We start from the raw sequence: 11,024 nt of genomic DNA, 5'->3' as shown, positions 1-11,024 counted from the left end.
CCTTGAGGAAGTTTTCTTCTTAGAGATGCCAGGAGACATGGGGCTAACAGCAATGAGGTTGGAAAGGCTTGGATGACCCACGGGGGGCCTACTGAGACAAGGAAGAGCCCTGAAAGAGTCCAGAATACAAAGTTCTCTTCAAAGCTGGCAGTGTAAGAAAACACTGGAAGAGCAGTCCCACCAGTTCCCCTACCCATGTAGTTCCCATATCAACACTCAGCCAACAACTCCGCTCTACAGTTTATTGGGTTTATAACTGGACAAAGTTACACGTGTACAAAAGGGAGCTCACACGATCCCAAAGCAGAGTAGGGATTAAGGGCTGGGAATCCATTACTGGCCTTCAGGGGAGCTCTGAGGTGAGGGGCAGCAGAGCCTTCCATTCCAGAGAGGAGTGGCCACAGGGGAGGGAGCAGAGGGGGTCCACCTGGCTTTGGTCACAGAACTCAGAGCCTGGCACTTGGCCAGGACAGATGGAAGAGCAGAAGCCCCCCAAACCCCCCTACGCAGGGAGCCCAGGGACTGCACCACCAGTCCTGCTTGCGATGGGGTTGGTCCAGACCTAGATTCAGGGGCTGGTGCAAAGGGAAGGCAGCAAAGCAGACAGGAGGGGACACTAATGTGTGATGGTGGCCAGGGGCACCCAGCCTGTGGAAAAGGAGAGTGGGGAGGTGGGCTAACTGCCATTAGGCAGCTAGCAGCGGGTCTCATAAATTCCGCTGCGACCAATGTAGCGCACCCATTTGATGACATCATGGTCGCTGTAGTTCAGCTTCGGTTCAAACACCTTCAGGTAGCGCACTTTAAGGCCAGAGGGCGCGAATGGCACCTGGGTGGGCAAGGGACAGCTCCAGTTAGGAATGTAGCTACCTTCTCACAACTGCTCTCTGGGAAAGCCCATAGCCCTGCTCTCTCTCACCTATACTACAGGTGTTTAAATGGTTGGGGTCCTGAAAGAAGCTGGGGGAAGCTGGGGTAGTGTGGGACCTCTAAGAGGTCACTAAAGAAGAAAGCATATCCAAGAGTAAGTAGCAATTATCTAGGGTTTGATGTCAGGTCCTGCCTGTGATAACTTGAATCAATTCCTTTCATCAGTAGGAGGTAGCAACCCAATAACTGCCGTAGAACACAGTTATCCTGCTCAATATTAAGCAATTAGAAAGTAAAATGTAGAAAATTATATGTCCAATATGCTCAAAGTAAAGCCAGTGCATTTTCTTGTCTGTGTGTGAACTTTGTATCTTAAACCTGGCATTCAAACAATCTAAATTTCCCCAAAGAATGGTTTTTACAGCAAGTCAGGATTAAAAGATTTTTGTCAGTGGAAACAGCAATTTCTACTAGAGGCTTGAAGGGAAAAAAACCAGGTCTATGAATTAAAAAGTTACTTCCCTCTCCAGATCTCAGTTTCCTCATCTGTATGGTGCAATCACTGATCTGAATGATCTCTAAAATCTTTCCCAGCACACCCTGCCAAGGCTCTAGCCCTTTCTCTGCCATACCTCAAAGTTCATGGAAATGGGGGGTCGAGCCCATTTTTTCTTGTCGTTGGTGGGCAGAAGTTCAATCTCCGCGCTGATCTGCGACTCCTTCATGCCTGCCATGCGCTTGATCCTGGTAACATAGGGGCAATGGGCAGCAAGTGCCCCTGGTGTCTTGGAGGAGTTTCGAGGGGGGCTGCCCTTGGGCTAAAGGGAGAGAGAGCCCAGGAGCTTGTGGGAGATGGCAGGATCCTGCCAACCATTTTCTGTGCAACTTTGGGTCTATTTTTCCTTTAGCACTATGGACCATGGTTTCTTTTTTTCCTTTTCTTTTTTTAGGAGGTACTAGGGATTGAACCTGGGACCTCATACATGTGAAGTGTGCACTCAACACTGAGCTATGCATATTCCTCCGTGGTTTCTCCTTAGATACCTGGGCATGCTCTGTCTCTGAGCCTTGCTCTGTATCTCTCTACTTCACAGAGATAAAACAATGGCAAATGGGGAAATGCTAAACCATCTTGGAAAATAAAGGCATGCATGAACCCCTGTGTAAGGATGTACACACTCACACAGAGATGTAAGGGCTGAAAGCACAAGCAGAGGCTTCTGGAGAAGCAAACAGGATCCCTCCCATCTGTCCCGCCTTCCCTCCCACCCCCCACAAAAGGTTAAAGTTCTGGGGCCTCATGAAAGACTCACTTCCACACGATGGCGTTCTCGCTGGCCTTGTACTTGGCCTTGCCCTTCATGCAGATCACCTGCACCCCACTTGTGTTCAGTGGGGTTGGGATCCTCACCTAGAAGTGGCATACCTGTCAGGGAACTCTGTGAAGCCCCAGCATCAGCTGCCTTTACCTCTGGAGACAATTCTTCCTCCTCCCAAAGCCCCTTGGCCTCACCTCAATCTTCTGGGCCAATAGTGAGGGCTTGAAGTTGGACTTGATAACCACCTTAACCTCTAATTTAGTGCGCCCCACTTCCCGCACTAGTGGGATCACCCGGAAAGGAAGGATGATGTCCTTGGTGGTGCGATACCTTTGAAGAAGGGTAAGCAAGGTTGGCAGAGCAGAATTTACCCCACTCCCTCTCCTCCCTCACTGCCAGCAGCACCCTGCTTCCTTCTCACACCCCAGTGGCACCTCATGAGCTCAAACTCTCCATCAGGTGGGATGAAGCTGATACTGCGTTCAGAGTCAAACTTGCTGAGCCGCACACACTGGTGGAAGGTGCAGTCATCAATGGCAATTGATTGCTTCCCGCTGTAAGCAGGGGCAGAAGAGAATGCCTCATTGGCACAGGAGAGTGGCAGGTATCAAACTGTAAGACTATCCTACTGCCAAAGGCTGCCAGAGTCCAGACAAGGCTTGATCATAGACTATGGAAAACCACCAGGAATGTAGCTTTCTGACTCAGGGGTCCTTGCCTCAGAGTTAGGGATGAGTGGGAGCTTGGCAAGCTCATCATCTTCTCCTGCTGCTTGGGTCCCAGATATTTCATGCACACTGACCAAGGCCATCAGTATGTACAGAACAGGCTTTGGCCTGGAGACCAAACAAAGGGACTTGCTCTACGAAGAAAACTGCCTGGAGACAATAGACTTATCTCTCTTAAACAAAGATGTCAAGAGCCAGAGCCAAGCACTCCCATAGGAAGAGGGAGTTTGCAATACTGTGGAAAGGAAGTCCAGAAGGAACTTGTAGTCCACCAGGCCCCACTCAACCCTCCAAAGTCCACCCCCTCCCATAAGTCCCCTGCCTCAACCACCTCTTGCTTGTTTCATCAGCTGTGCCCTTGCCCTGCTTCTCAATGACAATCTTGTCATTCATTCCAAATTTGCACTCGGGCATGCCACTCAGATAGCTCTTCATCACCACCCGGCCTGACACGTGGGCACTCAGCACCTGCCCTGGGGATGGACAAAGATGGGAGTGGTTGCGTCAGACTAGCAGGATCAGGATGCTTCCCCATGCCCCTCCAGCCTCACCACGAGAGAGCCTCACCCTGTGGGGACATGAGCAGGTTTACACTCTCCAACACATCGAGGAAGAGCTCATTCCGGCGATACTTGATGCCCTCTCGTCGCCAGCCAATCTGCCCTGTCACCTGGCTGGTGATCTGGGACTGCTCTTCTTTTGTCTACAGGGGGGTATCAGCAAAACAGCAATGGTTTTACTCCTCTCCCCCTTTAATCATCCTCCCTACTCTACCCTCACCCCCCTCCTAGTCCCACCTTCCCCACAAGCACCAAGGGACAAGGCTGCAAGGATGGAAGCCCAGGGGGCAGCTTACCTGATGCTGGAGGCCAACAAGGTGCCCACAGGAGACAGGAGGGGAGCAGATGGGAAGAGACAGACAGGAAAGAAGGAGAAAGATATGAGGCTTGGATTCTAGAGGAGGGCCCCAGCTCTCTACTCCTGAGGATCAGCAGGCCTCCAGAGCAGTCCTGTACTCTCCCTTCCCCCAGTTCAGAAGCAAACTGATTGAGCTATATTTCCAGTAACAGAGATGCTGAGTTGGCTGTTATGGAGAGGGAGTGGGCCACATAGAGCAAAAGAGGCCTGCCGTCATGGCAAGAATCTCAGGCCAGCCCATCTGTCAGAGGCGGGCTCATGAGTCAGCATGGACAGGGCTCGGGGGCCAGCTGGAGGGAGGGAGGTTGGACTTCACTAGGACTGTGGACTGCACTACTCCTCGGTACCTGGCTCTTGATGCCCTGCTGGGTGATGAAGGTTTTCAGTGCCCCTGTCTCAGAGTTCTGTGGATAGCCAAAGTCCAGGATCTCTGTAAAATGAAGGGAATCATCAACCCCTGGGCAAAGCTGAAACCTCCCTCATGCCAATTCCTCCCCTGGCCTGGGCATGTCTGACCAGCACATATCTAGAGGACAGGACTTTGCAGCATTTATTCTGGGATTCATACTTCACAAGGAAAAAATTAAAATGTCAACTTTTTTTAAATAGAGAAAATCAACATTAAGAGCCTCAGGGCCAGTGGGTGAAAGGTCAAGAAGCACTGGGTCTCTAGAAAACAGAGATATGGTTAGAAAGGTAAAGGATTCACACATAAAACCCTAGAGGGACAGAGATAACAATGCACCCCCCAAATGGACTGTAGTTTCTCACCCTTCCTCTGCCTCTGAGGCAGCTCTTAAGATGGGAAGTGGGAGGACTCCCAGGTAACTAAGGCCCAAACCACAAAAGTAAGAGGATGAAGCCTGCTTAACTGCAGGAGGCCCAGCCACCAAACCCCAGAGTCAGGTTCCCAGTCCCCTGAAAGACTAGCGTTCCCTCCCCCACCCCCCATAGCCACACCCCCCCTTACCCCCTGGTCCGTTTATGTGCTTTCTACTTTGGAGCAGCCTTTAAGTTTGGATTCAGACTGGCCTTCTCAGGGGCACAGAGACTAGCCCAAGAGATCAGGCACCCAGTAAAGAAAGTTTGGAGGGCACTGGAGCCTCAGACCTGCTTCTACCTCCAGGCCAGACCCAGTCAGATTCATCCCCCCACTAGGTCCACTATCCCACCAGCCTTACCATCCAGCAGCTCATATATAAGCACAAAATTGTTCTTGATGTTCTCCTCACTGATCTTGCCAAAATACGCAGCCATTACGTCACACATTTTGTAGAGGAATTCAAAGACCATAGCAGCATTGACATTCTGCTTGGTGACAGCTGCCAGCCAGATGTTGGACCGCTTAACATGGAAGAAGCTGGTACGAGCGATGTTGGTGACGGGGCTGCGCACCTGCTGCCGGGCATGGATAACATTGACCCGAAAGGCATCTACTGCGTTCCTCCTGAAGGAAAAGGGTACACAGGGGCTGCTCAGCACACAGGCAGACCTCACTCCATGGGGATCAACTGCAGCTGCTAATAGCCCCAAGCTCCTCAGTGCTGAAGTTTGACTGTACTCTAAAGTCATCTAAACTACTGGGTGGTTCCCTCTTTGTGACTTCCAGTGCAGGCATGGGAGGAGGACCAGAACTGGGTTGGTGTCCAAAAGCCAAGAGAAAAAAGGAAGTCAGGTGGCAATGACTGAGGGAAGATGTAACCTGAATAAAGTGAGGTCCATCAGCTTTAGGGAGATATGTTCATACCCTAGTTGCCTATGTTCATACCTCTCTAGCTTCTCATTAAGCTCTAGGCCCAGAAGAGAAACTCTGCTACTTCTCAAGTCCTCACATTAGTGATCCCACCAGTGGGGAAAGCCAACTCCTTTAGAAATCAAGACAAAGAAGGCACGACTTCACAGAAAGCTCTACTCTATTTGGGGAGAAGTACTAAGGTACCATTGAGCTATGCCACCCATTCTTGTCCAGGATCCAATTTTAGGGAAAGTTCAGGAAATGAAAAACGATGAGGGGAAACAGTGATGTGGGGCAGGGTCCCCCCACCACCTGGGCGGCAATTTAACAGGCCGCTTACCTATTACTATGGCAGCCAATGAGATGGGATGAGAGAAATGACGCCAGCAAGACGAGAAGAGTAACAGCAACAAGAGAGAGGGTTAGACACACAACACACTGGGGTGAGCAGAACACACCATGAAGTAAAAGCAGACAAGTGACAGGCAAGGGGTGGAGAGTACAACAAGGCATGCAAGGTGGTGTGTGCCCCGGCCTTGGTGTAACCAGGTCAGTGCAGGGCAGGAAGGTGGGATTGATAGGTGTAGCCAACCAGATTCGGGCAGGCCAGGCATCGCCACAACTCCGGCTCTTTCCCCACCACCAGCCGATGGACAAATAGCCACAATGGCCAGGACAGCCCATCAGCTGGGAAATCAAGTTGCTGGGGGCACTGCAACAGGCCCATTCTGTTACAGCTTATCCCAAGCTCTTTGAGGAAGGAAAACAGGGCAGGAGGAACCAGAAGAGCCTAGTTTCATTACATATGCTGAGACTAAGATATGCCTCCTCAGTTAGGAAAAAAACGTGGTGAGCGAGTTGGTGCAGAATGAGAGGTGAGGCTGTGGCTCCTTGTTAAGGTCTGAGGGACCCAAGACAAGGAACTGGTTCTATGTTTGCTCTGACAGGTCAGAAATGGTAGCACAGCCTTCTAGTCCTTCCCTCAAGGATGGACAAGTGCCTCAGGTTTGTTCATGATCTCTCTCCTCTAGGAACCGCCCAGAGGAACTGAAAACAGCTCAATCAGCAGCCTGACCCTTTCTAAGAAAGGGAGGTGGGAGAGGATTTGGCAGTCTGTGGAGGTTTTCTAGAGAATCCAGTGAAGGCTACCATCATGAGACATGAGAAGGGCTTTTGAGAACAAGACTTAGATGGATTAATACTTGCACTCTGGCCACTGATTCCACCCACTGGAGATAGCTCTCCTTCCTCCTCAAAGGAGAAAAAAAATCAACCTGCCTGGGCAAAAGCACTCATCTCCTCCTCCAGCAACCAGGTCTGTCACTCAGGGAAAAGAGGCATGAAGGACAGGAGTCCCTAAGCCGAAGGGAGTCATGCCATTCTAAAAGTCCCACCTAGCGACCTGCAAGCTGGCTGCCAGGCTGCCATCATCAAGCCTACTGGAAACCAGGTTGTACTAGCTGAGCTTCCAGGATGCGAGGGGTAGGGGTAGCCTGAGTCAGGCCTCTGCTGGGAAGAGATCTGGTCCTGCATGCTGGGGAGAGGGGGCATAGATGGCTTAGCCAGGGGACTCACCCGATATCATCTCGGTAGACCCGGGAGATGAGCACCTCCCCCTTGTGATTATAGATGAATAACCCTCCAATCATGGTGGCAGCTCAGTCTCCGCAGCCCATCGCTCTGAGAACAGACCTAGGACAGGCAGCAGCGAGATAAATGAAGGTCTCAGAATCTCTGCCACATCCCCTGTGGGGCTGTGCAGGCCACTGGCAGGGCTTTTTGCCTGACTCAACCCTTCAGCAAGTGACCCTGCAGACCTTCCAGGCATGCCCCTCCCCTCAGCCAGGCTCTAGTTCCTGTTTATTCCACAGTGGAAGGAAGAGAGAGATGGAGAGGGCCTTAGGCCTAGGATTCTAAGGCCATTTTGACCCTCCCTTTTCTGGGGCTAGCCCAGACAGGAGCCCCCACCCCCTCTTCACAGCACTGAGCTCAGCAAAGCTCCTTTTTGGCCCTCCTCCTGTGCAGACTCTAGCTCAGGCTCCAGCCAGATAGTCACTGTAAAGGCCTGCCTGCAGCTGCTGCTGCAGGAATAGCAGCAGGAATTACCCCAGCCGGTTCAGGCTTGAGGCCCCCAGGCACAGCCTTAGGAGCACTCAGCCTCTCAGGCTCTACTATCCTTCTGAAAAGGCAGCAGGACCTGAACTGCCTGCTCTCTAACTCACAGAAGCCTGAACATTCCAGGAAAGGGTGTGCAGGGTGGGGGGAGGAGAGAGGGGAAGCCTTAGGCCCTGACCTGAACCTAAGAGTGTGGCCCAACTTCTCCCAGGCAGTCAGATAAGCAGGCAAAAGGCAGACTATACTTCAATGAGCACCCCATGTTGCTGCTTTTTAGTTATTTTCAAAATGGAAGGGCTACTCTTAAGTTCAGGGTGTTGTTATAATAAGGGGATGGGATAGGGGTTGATGTTTCCAGCTGAAGTTCTGTGATTCAGACCCACTAGCCAACTCACTTCTGGCTGGTGTGCCTATAAGCATTATCCAAATTATTTGGGTCAAACTAATTTAGATGGTTTGAGAGGAGAAAAGGAGTCAATTTGTTTCTCAATTTCATGATTAACTCTGGTGTTGATTTCATAAGGGGGAATTTAGAAGGCTTTTCTAAACTGGAAAATAGACTTTTAGTGTGGCCATCAAGGTCTAACTGGGCCGGTGAGAGGGTCTCAGGTTGGTGGACACATCCCATTCCTTAGTACCAACGAGGCCGGGAAAGGAAATGCAAAATGGAGGTAGAGTCCTGGGCAAAGAACCAAGTTCACGGGTATAAAGCGGCAGTAGCTCCGGGCACCAGAGAAACAGAGGTGGGGCCCAGGACAGGAATGGACTATTTAGTCAGAGGGAAAGTCTGGCAGCAGCAGCCAGGCGTATACTCAGGTGAACCCACACAGCAGCAAAAAGGGCTGCAGGGGCATCTGGAGGAAAGAGTTTCTAGTCAGCTAAAGGTCGGGACTGAGGGGGAAAAACTGGCAGGGAGAGCCTGACAAGTGTGAATAAAAGAAAACGGGAGACGGAGCCTATTTGGGGGTTCAGGTGCAGAGGCATGGGGGGTGGCGGGCTTTTCGCCCTGAGGTGGGGACCACCGCGTGAACAGATGTGCCGCGGGGTCCTGGGTCTGGTAGAGCACTGCAGAACTGAGCCGTGGGAGGTTTTGAAATGGGAGGAGGGGTTGCCGCGGGGTGGGAGGCTTGTCACAGTTCAAGGAGGTGGTACAAAGGGGTGTCACCGTCCTAGGCGATGGGGGAAATGCCCTTGGGCTGGGAGGGGGAGGCGCCGAGGGGTATATGGGGTTGTCACGATCGTAGGGAGGGGGGCGCCGCGCGGTGTCCCTGCTCTGGGAAGATTCGAGTGGGTCTCCTCTCACGTCAGGTGCCGGCGGGCTAGGTGGAGGGCTTTGCTCCCCGACCGTCCTGCAACCGCGCCCGGGGCGTCTCAGCCCGGCCGTCAGCTCCCTCCCGGACCCAAAGGCTGAGGCCACTCTCGGGCGTGGGCAGCTTTCTACGTAGCGCTGTGCAGGGAAGGGCAAAGCTGGGCGGCGGGGCAGGCGGCCTGCGGCGCCATTCCCCCACCCCTTAAGGCCAGATCCCGCTCTCACCTGGTGTCCGCGGCCCCCAGCTCCGCCGTAAAGGCCACTCTTCCAATCCCAAGATGTCCGCCCGCCCCCCTGTTCGCCTGCCCGCTGTCTCGGCTTTCACTGCATTGCCGCGGCCCCGCCCTGGCCTCAACTGCGCGTGCGCACTCGTCTTCTGCGAAGACTACAACTCCCGTGAGGCTCCTCGGCCTTCTCGCGCAAATTGTAAATGACCGTAGGGTTAACAAAACTACAATACCGACTGCCTTCGGTAAACCGCCCTTTGCCTTCTGGGGGTAGGAGTGGCCTTATTCCGCCCTGCCCAAAAGTACACATCCCATCCAGCACGCCCCACCCAACTCATATTCCCCATTGGCATTCTGGGAATTGTAGTCTCTGCATATACCCCGTATGTTTTAGGGTGGCCGGGAGGATTAGTGCCATTTGGTTGAAGCCTGTCTGTTAAGCCTTGAATTGCTGTCGGCCTTTTCTGTCTCCAGAGTCGAGGACTGGCTGTCCTTACTTTACACACGAACACACAACTTGGCAGTAGGAGAGTTGGTGCTGCATTTTACTGCTTTCCAATCTGTAATCTAAACTGATTGTCTAAGCTTTTTCATCACGAACTTTTCCTCAGGAATCAAGACCCAGGGAAGAGAGGAAGGAGAGTGGGAGCAAATACTTGTACGAAACTCTTACAACCCAACCCTGAAGGGCATGATTTGGTGTGGTCATAAGACCAATGAACACATCTGGCCTTTAGTCAGGCATAAGTTTACTGGGATTTACGGCCAAGAGAGAATCTCCCATGGCTGCGGTTCAGAAAGTGAAGATAGCGCTCCGCAAAGAGACAAGGAAATGAGGGGTGATACAAGGGGTTTCAGAAAAAGGACATTCCATGGCGTATGAGAAGAGAGTTCCTGCAGGGTCATGTGAAGTGTACACACGGGATCTGGTGATGTTCACGACACTCGTAAGAAAGACATTTACCAAGGATATTTACTGCTTTGGGAAGATTATACTTTCTAATACCGTCTATGCATTCTCTCCCTTCCGGGGAGGGTTGTTAACCTTTAACTTATGTCTAGGTCATGCAGGCGGCTACGTGCTGGGCTTAGCGGGGTCGCTGGGTCCCCACAGAAACAAACTGAAGCTTTTCATTATATGCCCATGTTCTGCCTCAGCTATATCTACGTGACAGCTCCTCAAGACCAGGACTGTATGCCTTCCAGTGAAAGGCATATATGTTGCTTAGACATTTGGCAAGGTGAATTCAAGTGGTCATGGGGGAAGCGGATGTGGCTCAAGTGATTGAGCTGTCTACCACATGAGGTACCAGATTCAGTTGCTGGTGGCTCCTGGAGAAGATGAGCAAAACAGGAAGCTGGTGCGACAGGTAGGTGTGGTGAGCTGATGGAACAAGATGATGCAACAAGGAGACACAAAGAGGACAGACAATGAGAGACACAACAAAGCAGAGAGCTGAGGTGGCTCAAGCAATTGAGTCCTCTCTCACACATGGGAGGCCCCAGATTCGGTTCCTGGTGCCTGCTAAAGAGAAGATGAGCAGACACAGAGAACACACAGTGAATGGTCACAGAGAGCAGACAGGGAGCATAAACAACAAGGGCAGGGAATAAATAAAATAAACCTTAAAAAAAAATGGTGGTGGGATTCTAAATCTCTTCTTTGATGAACAGTTAATCTTCACATCCAAATTGAGGGAAGGAGACAGTCAACACTCAAACAGGAAATGCCTCCTTGGCCCTTGTAGGACCTGACGAAAATCTGTTGGGTCTTCTTTATCTGTAGGTAGGAAGGGGTGAGCC

The 11,024-nt window shown here is 51.7% G+C and overlaps 1 protein-coding gene across 1 annotated transcript; it reads right to left on the bottom strand.

Moving 5' to 3' along the window:
* Nucleotides 1-228: 228 nt before the first annotated feature.
* Nucleotides 229-9,340, bottom strand: AP2M1 (adaptor related protein complex 2 subunit mu 1). The gene is made up of 11 exons (XM_058295429.2): nucleotides 9,220-9,340; nucleotides 7,146-7,262; nucleotides 5,017-5,282; nucleotides 4,183-4,265; nucleotides 3,485-3,620; nucleotides 3,249-3,390; nucleotides 2,624-2,743; nucleotides 2,384-2,519; nucleotides 2,184-2,281; nucleotides 1,503-1,614; nucleotides 229-829 (listed from the first exon to the last, which is right to left on the bottom strand). The coding sequence occupies exons 2-11, from the start codon at nucleotides 7,217-7,219 to the stop codon at nucleotides 695-697; spliced, it is 1,302 nt and encodes a 433-aa protein (XP_058151412.1). The 5' UTR covers nucleotides 7,220-7,262; nucleotides 9,220-9,340; the 3' UTR covers nucleotides 229-694.
* Nucleotides 9,341-11,024: the final 1,684 nt, after the last annotated feature.

Source organism: Dasypus novemcinctus, chromosome 4 (genome assembly GCF_030445035.2).
Source record: "Dasypus novemcinctus isolate mDasNov1 chromosome 4, mDasNov1.1.hap2, whole genome shotgun sequence".
Taxonomy (NCBI): domain Eukaryota; kingdom Metazoa; phylum Chordata; class Mammalia; order Cingulata; family Dasypodidae; genus Dasypus; species Dasypus novemcinctus.
This window is presented reverse-complemented; position numbering and strand designations above follow the sequence as displayed.